The following is a 15,682-nucleotide window of genomic DNA, read 5'->3' as shown; positions in this document are numbered from 1 at the left end:
AAACAACTTAAACAGCCTATCCTGAGGGAGAGGTCATGTTTTCTTGTAAGTCTTCCATGCCCATTTCCCAAAGATGATTTACCAGAGTCCAGTTTCTGTCAAAGACACAAATTGGAATTTGTGTCCTTTATTTACGCAGGAGTTATATCTTCCTGAGGAACTCACAGTCACCAGCAATACTAGTCAAATCATGAATCTTGGAAGAAAAAATGTTCATTGTCTTCTTGAGATTTTCACAGAACATGTAATTTTCTCTGCTAGACTTAGAGAGCTCCTGTACTCCAGACATAATCCCAGTAGAATTAAATAGAAAAAAATACATGTAGATAAACAATACATGTAAATACTAACCGTTTTTCTGAACACACTATATGTAAGTGCAAATCAATAATAAAACCTAATTTCTTCTCTCACAGGGCTACCATTTAGAGCGAGGGTTTACTTGTCATTTGCATTGCATGAAGACTTATGGGTTGACATTGGGCTGTCTTCTCTTCCAGACATCGTATCCTCCAAGAGGAATGGCTAGCACCTTCTGTCGTCTCCTGGCTGGCCGTGCAACAACTGCACTCTTTGCAGCCGCAGGCACAGGGGTGCTAACCACTGGGTACCTCCTCAACCAGCAAAATGTGAAGGCTGCTATTCAGGAAAAACGGAAACTCTTTCCTCCAAGGTGAGGACTTAGGGTTAGACAGTCAGCTGAGCACAGCACTCTGTTAACTGGGCTAGGAGCAACGTTTAACTCTTTAGAGACAGAAGATCCCTAACAGAGCTGCAGAGTCCTCATGTGGCCATGCCGTCTATCCATGTGCTGTGTGAAATGAAAAACAACACCCTTTCTTAATAACCCTAGTTTTAGGTAGCATCAACAATGGCCTTTGAGACCGGAAAGCAGCGATGTGAGAGAGAATCAACACTCAAAAAAATTCATTGCTGAACAATGACAAGCCTAACAAATGTTTCAAATTTTAGGCAGAGCACTATATTAGTTCTTATCTCATCAGCTATCAAGTGCCTTGCAGCTCAACCTGTTGGACTGGGTGATTGTACGGACTCTACCATCAGGAAATGTGAAAATATTTTCATTATGCAAGTAGGAAAGAAATCTCCCATATAACTACTGTACTTGAAATACTCCTAATTCTCTTACAACTGGCTGGCTGATGATTAGAAACTATCAGACTATTAGAAAATACAGACCTTCTTCTCTGTAGGTTGACTTTGCTGGCCATACTTGTGAAAAACAATATGGATGAGGCTCTGACAGACCTTTTTTTTTTTTTTTTTTTTTAAGTAGTGAATACTATCCTAGTTATTCTTACAGAAATAGCGGGAGTTGTGCATAAGGCAAATCATTACAAGCTAGAGGTGGTTTGATGCAGTTCCAAAAATGCATTGCTAAAGTATAACGTCTTTGCTTAGTCCGCCATGCAACTTTCTATAAATAATAATGCCATTAACATAAACCCAGATATTGTAGAGGAATGAGCTCTCAGCTGACATAGATCAGACAGTGCCACTGATGTCCATGAAGCTGTGAGAGCACATGGGCTCTGAATTACAGAAAACTTCTTCAGCTAAATTCAGCTAATTTCTACTTGAAAGAAACAATACTAGAGCTCTTTTATTTCTGAATTAATGTCTCAACAGAGATTTAATGGGGCTTAGTACACTTTCAGAGCTCATTGGTATTCATTTTCCTGATGGCCCTGAGCAGCAGAAAGCTGCAATGGCCTGTAGGTGTGGTGGCCCACTGGTGTGCAACATGGGGTACTTTGTGACCTGAATCTTCCTCCCTTCTTAAAATTCAATGCAACTTATAAACCAAGAACTAATTATACTTTTAAATTGTGGTGTGTAGTCTTGATCCCTTTAATTGCTTCATAAACTAGCAAGGATAACTCTTCAAAGGTGCCTCATTAATTGCTTGGGATTCTTCTCTTCAGCGCAGACTATCCTGATCTCCGCAAACATAACAACTGCATGGCTGAGTGCCTCACACCTGCCATTTACTCTCGGCTAAGGGACAAGATGACTCCCAACGGCTACACCCTGGACCAGTGCATCCAAACCGGGGTTGACAATCCTGGCCACCCTTTCATTAAAACTGTGGGCATAGTCGCAGGTGATGAAGAATCCTATGAGGTATGACGTTTCCACAATACTGTTGTATTTGGTTCAGTTTTTGTGGTATCGTTCATAAAAGCTCAGTTTCGTGATATCATTTGCAAAAGCTCATTAGCCAAAGACAGATTCCCAGCAGGGTGTGTGCTCCTAAGATAAATTGTATTGCAAAGAGTACACAAGGGGCAGGCCAAGTGCATAAAGATGGTGTTTTCCCTGCTCTCCACACCAGGAAATGCACGAACATGAGGAGTTACTACATGTGCTTTCCCTGCTGCAATTGAAGTTAATAAAATTTACCTGCTCAGGAGCAGCTGCTACCTGCCTGCAGCAGCTGCCCTCCTTCCTACAACTAAACTTAGTTTATGGCAAAACTATGCAACCCTGAGACACACAAAATAGAGGTAATGTGGAAATTACATTGTGGAACAGCAGAGGCAGAAGTGAAATAAAAATGTCTTCTGGGAAGTGCCACACATCATTAAGCCACAGCTTTTGGATCATGATGAAAACTGAAGACAGAAAGCATTAGGGTGGACAGGTTTATTTAACTCTGGAATAAGGAGAAGAGGAAAAGAGAAGAAAATCCTTTTTTATTGATCTCTGTGGTCTGCTTCCTTCAGTCTACCTCCAATAGTACCTATTACTATACAGTCTCCTAAGAGTATCTCAAACACTGGGCTGCACAGGATGGACTGGGACATCTGGCATTCTGGACTACCAACTCCTGTGGTTCGGTTTACTCATTTAGATGTGCCACTGCCACTGCTCCTCATCTGCATGAAGGTGTGGTGATTGGTGTTGACACGCCTGAGCCAAGTGGCTCTAATGAGGACTAGTACCCCATGTGATAGTGAAGACATAGGGCACCCCTGTATGACCTAAAACCAAGAGACAAGCTGCTGGGGGATGCTGAGTATGTGTTCTGGTTCGTAATACATCCTGAAACCTAATCTGGTTGACACCACATCCAGTTTGTGGTAACTACAGTAAGCTTGTAACTTAAGTAAGGTGCAATTGCACCTTCTTTCTGTTGTGAAGACGGCAATGGCTTCAGAGCACTGTCAAGGTCAAAAGTACCCTCTCCTTTCATATTTACACCTGCCTGCATGTGCAACCCCCACTTTATGTCTGTCACCCAGGAGCCTGTGCCAGGGGACTTCTCCTGTGGCGGAAGCTGGTGCATTGAAGCATTTCTATGATGATGCAGACTCTTTCTAGGTTCTCTTGACTCCATAGGTATTCGCTGATATTTTTGACCCTGTCATTAAAGTGAGACATAATGGCTATGATCCACGGACAATGAAGCATTTCACGGATCTGGATGCATCCAAGGTAGGACTGAAATAAAATAATGAGACAATAAATGCTCAGGCATGATTCTTACAGTGATGATACTGTATGTAACAGTACTTTTCTTTTTCCTGATTCAACTCCAAAGACACTAACTTCAGGGTTAAGGAAAGCAGGATGCCACTCATGGCCCTATCAGCAAGACAGCTGCATCCTTGCCTTGTTCCTAGCAAGGGATCAGCCCGAACTGTACTAAGCATTTGGGTCACAGTCTCATTTGACACTTTGAGTCTGTTGATGAGCTTACAGAAAACCATGTGTCTAAGGACTGGAATGAAAGCAGCAGTTGACTCCAATGCACCCACATATATGTGATCAAACGTTATCTGCTGCTTAATATTTCCTTCATAGTTTATCTACGCTGTGGTTTAGTATCTTTTTAGGATTTTCCCTTTTGAAGGATCTTCCTTATCTGGCCCCCTGCCTCTGCCCATATCCATGGTTCCAAAAGCCATGCAAATTCCTTCTTATTTTGGGACCATGAAAGACAAGCTAGTTACACTGTCACATTCATTCATTCAAAGAAACATGTTGTTCCTATAAAAGCTTCCTGGTGTTGAAACTCTGAGGGGCTCCTGGTATCTTAAGTATTTGTGATCTCATGGAGAGGTTGTTATGCCTGGGCAGAAAGATGTTCTTCTTTTTGTATGAAGGGATTTGGTTTTTTTCACGGTGGACTACAAGATGGAGGGGATGTGTGTGAACTAATAAGTCATTCTTCCCTCAGATCACCCATGGTCAATTTGATGAGCGCTACGTCCTCTCATCACGGGTACGGACTGGCCGCAGCATCCGGGGCCTCAGTCTTCCTCCTGCCTGCACCAGGGCAGAGCGGAGAGAGGTGGAGAATGTCGTGGTCACCGCACTTGCTGGGCTGAAAGGAGACCTCTCTGGAAAGTACTACAGCTTGACCACTATGTCCGAGAAGGATCAGCAGCAGCTTATTGATGTAAACATAGTTCCAGTGCTGACACCATTTTTATTTACTCTCATTTATCTTAATCTTTGTCTTTTTTAGGGTACATGCTTTCCTGTGTAGCTAAGCAGGATGATAATCCCAGCCTTAACCCAGTAGTTAATGGCCTGTCAATATTTTTAATGTAATGGCAAATCATCCAGGGTCTATATTTCAGCTATGTACACAGCTTTGCAGGTCCAAAACATGGAGTTATTATATTCCAGATAGCAAGGTCTGTGTCAAATCAAATATACACGGCTGCTGCCACCTCTTTGGACAAATAATGAAGTAAATTCAGCACTTTTTCTTGGTCATTTCCTTGAGCAAAGATTGATGTTTTCTACACTAATAACCATTCTAACTAAAAATATTGCATTGAGGTAAGACTTATGTATTATCTGTATTCTAGACTGTTGGGGTGGGGGGCTTTGGCTGTAATTTCTTTATGTCAAAACTACACTAATTCTAATTTTCCCAAAATGGCTGTAGCCAACTGCACCCAGGTGACCTTTCCCAGTCCTGTAACTGTGTTTAAGGACTTTGAGGATCAGGCCCATAATGAGAGTTACGCAAATTTATAGAAATCGGGGCACTGAATGTTGTAACCTCTGATTCCATCTTTAACCCATACCATTGCTTACCTCCTCCAGTACTTTAGGACCTTGAACCTCTATGATATCAGACCTTCCACCAGCCTTTATTAAGCACCATTTGATCTCAGTAAGACCTAATCAGTGCTAGACAAACAGCATTCAGCACAGAAGGCATTCAGTAGTTTGCAGATTTGGGCCATATGCACGTAAGGGAAACTAGCAGTGCTCAGCTGTTTTCTTGGCAGTGTTTGAGGAACTAAGAACTAACATTTTTTAAGTACACACATGAAAACCAAATACTTACTTGCTTTGGAAAAAAAAACAGCTCAGTTGAAAAAAAATCTGCATGATCTGGAATGTGGCAAGTCGGTGGCATAGCAAGTGCTACATTTATTAAATCAGAAATAGCATCTCTGTTAAGGAACAGAACAAGTCTCTAATTCCAAAAGGTCAAGCTTAGCACTGATTTAATTCCTACCTTGACTTCACGCTCCAAATAAATTGCTAAATCTCTGTGCTGAAGAAATATCTTTTCAGAAGTAGCAGGTTTTTTGTTTCAATCTTTAGGAACTCATTGCCTTCTCCCTGAAATATGTCTCTATGTAGAAAACATCTCTGGTGCTAGCAGTTAGGTCCCTCCAGAGCACCCTTTGGTGTGTGTATATGGTATTAGGTCCCCACCTCCCATTCCTCCCTACATTTGAAAAATGTTTTTGGCAAAACATGGTCACATTATCAATGTCAGTGAGATTCTGTAAGACTCAAGAAAATCACCTGGATAAAATGGTTTTAGTTTTCAGAAGGAACCAGATTCACAAGCTGTTCTATGTGATTTACTTGTACATTGATTGCCTTCACATAAAATGTATTAGATAGCATTATACCGCTTTCTTGAAAAAAACTTGAATTTCGTTTTCTCTCTCTCTTTCTCTTTCCCTTTGGCCCCATTTCGGTGTCCAGGATCATTTTCTCTTTGATAAGCCAGTGTCCCCTTTGCTAACATGTGCTGGGATGGCACGTGACTGGCCAGATGCCAGAGGAATCTGGTAAGTTGTGTGACATGAAGAAACTTGTGTCATGTTTTAAAGATTGTGTTACAAATCTCCTTGCTTGTCCTAACCTTGCAGCCACTGTTCCAATACTCACAGCATGTTCACTTTTCTTTAAAAAAAATAAACATTTTCTTGCTTCATTTAAAAAAAAAGAAACAAACAAAATCCAGTAATGAACAACAGAATGGGTAAGACCTTTACATTCAAGAAGCTATCACTAACATCATCCACACAACACAGCATCATAAGCTTCTTTGTGTATTTATCTCCATTTTTCCTATTTCTAGATAAAAATTTGATTTGGGAAAGAGCCCGTGAGTCACCATGCAGTTGGCAGAGCTGAGGTTACAAAAGCAGCTCTAATACCAGATTGTAGTCATGCTGTCAGCTAGGAACCACCGGCCATGCAGCTGCAGGACACCACATTGCAAATTCCTGTCCCACTCCTCACTGTCAAGAGTCAGTTACTTTAATTTTCAAAGCTGAACGTAACCCTTTCTTTCCAAATGAAATGGACAAAAAGGAGACAAAGAAGTTGAATTTCCTATTTTGTTCTAGGTCTGTTTCTACTTTCACAACATGCCCGACATTTTTGTGCCCAAATACAGTATTTTCTGCAGAGGGAAAGGGATAATAGCTCAGAGATCAGTGCACACATGTGCTATCAGAGGATGGGGGCAGCTGTGCAGTGTATAGCATCTGCATCCATCCTGGTATACTTCTAGGCATTACCAGATGCTTAAGTATGAAAAATTAGGCTAAAAAGGATTCTGAAGAATCACCTAGCTTATCTCCTTACCCTAGGCAGGTTCAGGGCTTTCAGAGAGGATGGGACTTCATGTGGAAAAAAAACCCAAAAGTTTTCCAAGCAGCATCTGACAATACTTGCTCATGTTCAGAAGCATAGCCAGTACTACTGCGATGAGCTAAACCTGATGTCTGTTGGGGAGCAGGCACTGTGAAACCCGATGACTTGCTGGAAATCTGAGAGGATTTTTTAATTTCAACAAGGTTCAGATTAGTACTCTGGTCCCCATCTAAATCTGAGGAAGAGGAAAAGGATAAAGCTGAGGCATCCCATTCATTGTCTCTACAAACAAATGGAAGTACCAACAGTGCAACCTCTTTCCAGGGATCTCCTGAATAAAACAGACCTGCTTTTTGGCTTGTTTTACATGTGAAATATCAGGCAGACTGGAAAAAAATTAGTGTGATGGGCAAGTATTTCAGTAAGCCACATTTGGAAAACCTGCCCTTGTCTTGCAAGAGCTTGTTGCCAAGAAGAGTACACATTCTGGAAATTATTTTGCTTATAATGACTGCGATCTTGTGTTTGTTATGGGCTCCAGGGTTATTCCCACTGACCTCCCCAGCAGCAATGGCACAGTCTAAATGCACTCAGCATGGCCTCCCTCCATGTTCCTTAAAGCACAGGGGGGACTTAGTCAAGTAAAGGGGGAGCTGAGTCAGGCCAACTTCAGACTATTTGGAAAACCCTCCCTTGAACATTTGCACGTGACTGAAGACGAGATAACCAGACCTCAGGTGATCATAATGGCAGGGCACAGGCTGTCTACACCTGCTCAGCGTTAGGTGCAGTAAACGACGAGCTGAAAGTCAGGCTCTCAGTGAACTTGAACTTTCAAATTTCGTGTGCGTCAAACCTGGTAATATTCCACTGTTTGTACGAATGAGTCTGGTCCCATCAGTTACCTTCTACATACTGTAGAAAGGCTGTAGTACAAGACAGAGAAAGTGAAGAAAAAGCCAGGAAAAGTGACCTCAGGTTTGACCCAGAACTTAATAAACCTAGCCACAATGGATCTGTTTGAAGCAAGAGAGGGTATATTCAGACATTATTATCTTGACTGACAAGCCAGCATCGCTAATCCGGTGTCCAGAAGCAATGTGCAGCTTCTGTCCTAGGACAAATAACTTGACTGATGCGGCAATCCAGTGCTACCAAGCAATACAGAGGGCACTAGAATTTCATTTAGAAAAGAGTATAATTAAGTAAGGACATATTACTTGGCCCCCAGCAGCACGTAAACATTCAAGTTTTTTCCTAGCTGCACTGTTTTCTAAGAACAATAAAAATGGTCCCCAATGAAAGAGGATGCAGAGCTTGGTTTCTCCCTTTGCTGCACCTCACAGCTGTGCTCATGCTAGAGGACAACATGTTTTTCCTTGCTCAGCACCACTGCAGCATGATGTGATCAGAAAAACTGCTCTTCTTGCTGTGCCTGAGAAACTGGTGTAATGCCATTGGTATGGGGGATCCAACTGTGAAAGCAGCTCAAATCCCTAACTGCAGAACAATGTCATTTTGCCGTGCTTAACCTCTCCACAGCCCTGAAAGACAGAAATAAAACTAGGGATACCAAGAATTATTTTTCAGGGCTTGTCTTTTTAAAGATACTCTTTTTTTTTTTTTTCCCCTCTCAACGAGGCATAACAATGACAAGACATTTCTCATCTGGATTAATGAGGAGGACCACACCAGGGTGATCTCCATGGAGAAGGGTGGCAACATGAAACGGGTGTTTGAAAGATTTTGCCGTGGTTTAAAAGAGGTAGTATCTCAATGAGTTTATTAATCCTGTTTGGGTTTTTTTGGGCTGTTATCTGCACTGCTTACTGTGGTTCATACTGAACTGACATCTCCGGGAGGAACAAAATTAAGTAACACCAGTCCACATAGCAACCCACACTAATGCAGTTAAAGAAGGAAACATGGAAAAATTACTAGCTGAGTTGTAGGGAAAAATAAATAAAATGTCTTTGTAGCTTTTCCATTAAAATCTTAAGCACAGGCTGGCTAAAGAAATATCCCTTTTTTTGTCACTTTGTGCCTGCAGGCTGTGAGAATGCATAAATCAAGCTTTTACTTGGATTGCTTGATTTGCTTGAATGATTTATTTGGCCCAGCCTCTTGATCCTCATCCCTGAGGCTGGGAGCAGAGTGGATGCTACTGAGGTTATGCACAGGACTCAGGGCTTAGGACCACATGTCTCACTTCCACTTCTGGGGAGATATGGGGTTTTGTGATTAAAATACTAAGGACTGATAGCCAGGGTTCCGCTATTTTATTCTGGTCTAGCTATTCACAGATATAAAAAAAAAAAAAAAGCCTTCATGAGATAGCATGTGAGTTAAAACAGTTTCATCTAGAGAATCCAGGAATGGCTGCAAGTTGGCTCTCACCCAGTCAGTGCAGCCTTGTGTACTTCTCTGGCACAGAAAAAGTTCCTTTAACAGAGAAAAAAGGATTTTACTGTGTCCCACAGGCAATATAGCGGGATGCAGTGGGACAGGTGACGTGGCTGAACACTATTCTCCACTACTCTTGTCCACATCATTCCTGGTTAGATTGTCATAATGCTCCAAAAATACCAAGGTTAGAAACTCATGGCAAAAGCCATAATCTTTACGTGAAGATACAGCTTCATGGGCTAAGGCTATACCAAAACCATGACAGGGAGTTTTGTGATAAAGTGATAGAGTCTGCAAGCTAGTGGTCGTGAGAAGACAATGAAGAAATTCTTGTAATATGCACTGGAGATCTTGGCACCTGTGGAGTACAGACATTTGCATCAGATCCAAAACAGACTGTACTTGGGTGTAAATTTATGCAACTCCACTGGTGTTAGTGAAGTTCATCATCAACACAGGTACATGGTGAAAAGAATCTCAGCCATAAGCAGACAGCTTAAAATAAGGCATTTGTATGCTGCCCTTTTCTTTTTGCTTTCTTTATTTTTTTGCCACCATAGGTGGAAAGATTAATTAAAGAACGGGGCTGGGAGTTCATGTGGAATGAGCGTCTTGGATATGTTCTGACCTGTCCTTCCAACTTGGGAACTGGTTTACGTGCTGGAGTCCATGTCAAGCTGCCTAGGCTTAGCAAGGTACACAAGTAATTTAAAAGGCCAGTGAAATAAGTCAGCTCTTCTAATTTATAAAGGAACAAATTAAAAATGACAGCTTACAGAGACTGCATGTTACCATGATGTGTAATAAGGTCCCAGGGATAATGTATGACTAATTAAGCACACTATTGTTCTGCAAATTATTGTATTTTTTTATGGAAATTAATCTACTCAGCAGACAGATGCCAAGACACGCTGTAATCCAAGGGCTGAGAAAACTATCCATCTCTGCCTCTCTTTCTGGAGGTGCTATTAAGTCATGGATAACAGCATTGCAACATGGATAATAGCATTGGCACAATATGCAGGGTAAAGGCCATAAGCTCAAATCTGTTTCTTCTGATAGGATCCCAGGTTTCCAAAAATCCTGGAGAACCTGCGCCTGCAAAAGCGTGGCACTGGTGGAGTGGACACGGCAGCTGTAGCAGATGTGTATGATATCTCCAACCTGGACCGCATGGGTCGCTCAGAGGTAACCTGTTCTCCTGTTCTTTTTTTTTTTTTTTTCTCCTGTGCTTTTTAGCTCAGGTCCGTACTGGTATGAGTCAGTTTGCCTCCGCTTGGGTTCACCCTGCTGACCTCAGTGTAGCTATGGCAGTTTTTACTCCTGATGAATCTGGTCCAATGGAAATGCTTACTCAAAGAAAAATTATTAATGTGCACGATGTGCTTGACAAATATTCATGTTACGGCAATGAAAAAAACAATCCTGAGCAAGTTCCACAAATGTGACTTGCTTGCACCATGTGCTGAGGATCTCTGCTGAGAACACGCAGGTGTGTTAGGTAACAGACATCCCTCAGGACATTTCTCAGCATCACAGCACAAACCCTAAACCTGCCTGCCTGCTGGAGTGCCCAGCTATGAGATTGGTGTCCAGTGGTCTCTGCAGTGCTGGACATGAGACACATTTACAAGTTGTACAGTGGGCACTGAGCTAGCTACTACACATTGGGTGGTACCTGCTGTACCTGCTGCAAAATCATAGAGTCTGGAAGAGACCTTTAGAGGTCATCTAGTCCAACCCCCCTGCAGTGAGCAGGGACATCTTCCACTAGATCGGGTTGCTCAGAGCCCCGTCCAACCCAGCCTTGAATGTTTCTGGAGATGGGGCTTCTGCCACCTCTCTGGGCAGCCCGTGCCAGTGTTTCACCACCCTCATTATAAAAAATTTCTTCCTTATATCTAGTCTAAATCTGCCCTCTCTTAGTTTAAAACCATTACTCCTATCATGACAGGCCCTGCTAGAAAACATTGCCCCCATCTTTCTTTTAGGCCTCCTTTAAGCACTAGAAGGCCACTATAAGGTCTCCCCGGAGCCTTCTCTTCTCCAGGCTGAATAATCCCAACTCTCTCAGCCTGTCCTCATAGGGGAGGTGCTCCAGCCCCATGATCATCCTCATGGCCTCCTCTGGACCCGCTCAAGCAGTTCCATGTCTTTCTTGTGCTGGGGGCCCCAGAGCCAGATGCAGCACCCCAGGTGGGGTCTCACCAGAGCGGAGTAGAGGGGGAGAATCACCTCCTTTGACCTGCTGGCCCCCAAAATGTTGGGGAAAGAAGCAGGCATCAAGTCCTAACTCACCCAGGGCATCAGGCACTGAAAGCAAGACCGGTTTAAGGTGTTGTGTTCCTTTCAGTATTCAGTCATGCACTTTCTCCACAGCTGGACAGCAGGACAAGGTCAGTCCTTTCACTCCAAAATAACTGAAAAGGAGGAGTTGGTGCCATCTTCACATGTCCTGTGTGGCACTGAGCAAAGGTCAAAGGAGAAATAGGTTTAAATCAGGGAAAATTAAACTGTCAGCTCTGAGCCCTCCCTCTTGGGCTGTAGGCTACAATGAGATGGGTTCATCTCGGACATTTGTTTTGAAGCTATTTCAGTCTGAATATTTGTTGTGCCAGAGAGTGGAAATGACCCGACAGCCTGGTGGTGCTGCTGCTCTCCTGGGGCACTTGGGTCTCAGATCTCATTCCAGTTTCACATTTAAGTATTTTATAAAGCTGAACAGCTCCTAAGAGCAAATCTACCGGAGGGTGGGGAAGAAACAGCCGTGTCAAAAGAGTTGCAGCCTCCTTCTGCTAACGCTGCCTGAGCCAAACACTTACTCCACATCACAGGCTGTAAGTCCTGTGGCAGCACTACAGTTTCCCTTTCCTCCCCAAGACCAGGGCTGTGTTCACCCTCGGTCACATCAAGAACAACCGAGACAGAAATTTACCTTGGAAGACCCCGTAACTCCAGTGATTTGAGCACTCTGCTAGTAGATAGGAAACAGAAGTTCAAACCTTCTGTCAAATACGTCTTTCACGCCCCAGATGTGTGCTGTAACCTCTCAGCTATGGTCAACCGGCCAGGCCCTGGTGGGACTGATGTCTCCTGAGGACCCTTGTTCTCCACTAGAAATGCAACAGATGATTTGGGCTCAGATGCCAACTTGCTTGTACATATCAGGATTTGACAGGCTGCCTGCTTGCCCAGCAGCAAAATTTCAATTACCTTGGAGATTTTGCTGCAAGTTAAAACTTCATGGTAAAGAAAAACATGCTGTCAAGGTGTGTTTATCCAGAAGAGCATGGCACTGAGAGGCTTTGGCAGCTCAGATACAGTTGTCCTGGTCCTGATGTTGCAGCCCAATACCTGCATTCAGCCTGATTCTTGGTAGGTTTTCGCAACACAAATACAACCCTGGGATACCACTAGATTCAAACTGCCCACAGCCAGCCAGCTGGCTTCCCTTCCTCACCTACCTTGGATTTTCTGTCACTGGGACAGGGCCAAGTCAGGTCTTCCAGGCTTTCTTATTTGGACATGCCCTTGAATGTCTTCACAGCCAAGGGGAATTTGGATAGGAGTTTGGACATTTTAAATTTTGGGGTTTGATGTAGGCAGCTATGTTCCTTTGGATCTAGACCAAAATAAGTAAGACTGAAAAACTATTATGCTGTATTGTTTGCAAAAGCAGTATGTGACAGACATTTATCAATACCTGAAACATCATCATGTGTGCTTTATACTAAAATAACACTAATAATACAAAAGGATTACATGGCATGACTAATTAAGATGAGTTCTACTGACAGACGGCCTAAGCCTCCAAATTTTTGCTTATAGGAAGACTTCCACTGAAGTCAGTGATGCCTCATACAGCAAGGATTCAAAGGATTAAGCCAACAGATAAGGCACAATCCCTACCTTGAAGATTTTGAAATCTAAATAAACCAAGACAAACTCAAGGGGAGAGAAATGTTTTATTATAAGACATATTTTTTTAGTATATAATAAAATAAATTCCATTATGTGGTAAATGTGTTTGCAGAACTGAATTATGTTCCCAAAGGTGCAAGATAAAATTGTTTAGTTTTTTGCTTTGTTTCAGTTACTGGTCAATGCAAACTTAATCTGAAATTCCTTTTCTCCTGGAGGCTGCAAATTCAGACCTCTGATTTCCCAACACAGCTGGTCTGTAAAAGACAATAAAATAAACTGCTATGCCACTGAAATGCTTTATAGTAAAAACAAATCCCTTGAAAATCAGCGACTGCCACAATAAAGAGACAATGAGATTTAGTCTTCGCATTCAGTTTTAAAAAGCCAGTCATTAAAGGTTGCTAATGAACCATTTCATGAAAATTAAGACAAATCAGTGCCACAGCTTGCTGGCTAAAAATACCACAGGGCCTGTGGAGAAAGTCTGCTGGGGACAAGGCACCTTGTATTCTTCAGCAATTTTGAAAAAGGTTACAAAGACACCACTACCCCCTGCTACACAGAATTGCAAATTTTGGTGCTGCTCTGGACCTGGAGCTAATCCCGCCCCTGCCAGTGTAAATCAAGAGCTGAAAACAAAGGAGTGATGGATGATGTAGAGCCAGCACGAGTTTAAGATGACTGCCTCTGCTTCAGAGATGTGGGTCCTGAGCTTGGCAAAACTCCTTCAGCAGAGCCAGCACAGAGTAGGACAACTTTCTCCACAGCTGATGAATCATTGCAGCAGGGTTAATGGTCACCTGAAACAGGTCACATTTGAAAAAGGTCTCTCAACTCATGCTAAACATTTCATGTAAGGACTTTTTTTGTTTGCTTTGCTCCTATAGCAATATGAGTAGGAGCAGAATTTTGTGGAAATAACTTTAGGGGACAATTTGAAAATTTATGTTGCTGGCGATCCAAACTCAGGGCAAACAGGAGAGGGGAATTTCCATGGGTTTCCACTGGACCAGCATGACCCATACTCCCTGTGCCACAGTGTGTGATCTCTGTGCCATGACCCTCCTTACTTACAGCTTTACCTGCTGTCATTGCAGTACAAGCCTATTTTCCCTTCCCCTATTAACAGCATTAGCTAAAGCTTCTATTACTACTATTTTCTTCCTCTTGTTGTAGGTGGAGCTAGTCCAGATTGTCATTGATGGGGTCAATTTTCTAGTTGACTGTGAGAAGAAACTGGAAAGAGGTCAAGACATCAAAGTGCCACCACCGTTGCCTCAGTTCGGCAGGAAGTGATCTTGCTGCTGCTGGTGCCAATTGATGGAAAATATGGCTGCCATTCTGACAGAAAGGCACCTCTGTACATCTCTGTATAAATATCTTGTGTAATAAAACACTACCTGACACCTGATGCCTCCTCAGATGCCTCGCTGCACTGGCAGAAACTAGGTTTTTTGCAGCTTCACTAGGATGAACCCAATACAACCATCTTAGTACGCTCTTTTGTGGGGACTGCTTCCCTTTCTTTCTTGGTTGGTGATAGGTACTACCTCAGTAATGCAAAAAGCACAGATCTCTCATTCTATCCTGCATTTGCACTTATGGCCATACTTACGAAGTCTCCTTTGAGCACCCTATTTTCATTCACAGACACACTTCTCTCCAGCAACTGTCCAGGCAGCCGAAATCTGGCAGCCTAAGGGGCAGGTGCTGTGAAGTGGTCACTGCTTTTTCAGCAACAATTGGACACCATGGTGAGTTCAGCAGTTCACTGGAGCAGGCAGCTGCATGTGCCTTCAGTCTCTGAAGTCTACCACTTGACCTGTCATCAGGAACTCAGTGGTGTCTCTGCATGGGAGCCATTTCTCTCCTCTGTCCAGTACTGGTCTGCACACAAAATTCTTTACCATGCCATCCCAAACCCTCATACTTCTCACTCCTGGAGAACTCACCAGGTTACTTCTCAGCTGTTTGCCTTAAGCATTATTTCTGGCCTGTAGCCTTGGGCTGCAGCAAGCTCACCCAAAAATCAGCAGGCAAATCAGTTTGCAGATATTCTGCATTCAACCTAAACCTGTTGAGTATGGCCTCTCCCAGTCTTCTCCTGCATCTTTCAGGTTCCAGGTAACGGGGACCAGGCTCCAGCTAACCGTCACTCATCAAAGTGCCTTAGGACATGCCGCTGCCCTCAGTAAGATCTGTGTTCACCACTATTCCATGTGAGCAGCTCAGTGGAAAGAAAAAAACAGCAGACGCTAACAGTCCCATTGCTTCTTTTTAGCATATTGAAACATATTCAGTGTTTCACAGTAACCACATTCAAAACACCAGTTCTTAGGAAAAAAAAAAAAAGTCAAAACATGCTCTGATGAATGTGCTGTGTTGCTGCTGAGCTGGGAGTATTACCAGCAGAAAATGTTTCAGGTCTGCGTGGGCAGGGAAAGGACACTGCCGAGGTGCCCAT

At 43.0% G+C, this 15,682-nt stretch overlaps 1 protein-coding gene across 1 annotated transcript; it reads left to right on the top strand.

Moving 5' to 3' along the window:
* Positions 1 to 521: 521 nt before the first annotated feature.
* On the top strand, positions 522 to 14,514 carry CKMT2 (creatine kinase, mitochondrial 2). The gene is made up of 9 exons (XM_086479293.1): positions 522 to 673; positions 1,947 to 2,145; positions 3,364 to 3,459; positions 4,205 to 4,426; positions 5,989 to 6,074; positions 8,530 to 8,653; positions 9,855 to 9,989; positions 10,357 to 10,482; positions 14,395 to 14,514. Exons 1-9 carry the CDS (start codon positions 522 to 524, stop codon positions 14,512 to 14,514), a joined length of 1,260 nt encoding a protein of 419 aa, XP_086335419.1.
* The last annotated feature ends 1,168 nt before the right edge of the window (positions 14,515 to 15,682 follow it).

The sequence above is a fragment of the Leptosomus discolor genome, chromosome Z (genome assembly GCF_034619465.1).
Source record: "Leptosomus discolor isolate bLepDis1 chromosome Z, bLepDis1.hap2, whole genome shotgun sequence".
Classification (NCBI taxonomy): domain Eukaryota; kingdom Metazoa; phylum Chordata; class Aves; order Leptosomiformes; family Leptosomidae; genus Leptosomus; species Leptosomus discolor.
Note: the sequence above shows the minus strand (reverse complement) of the source record. Positions and strands in the feature narration are given on the sequence as shown.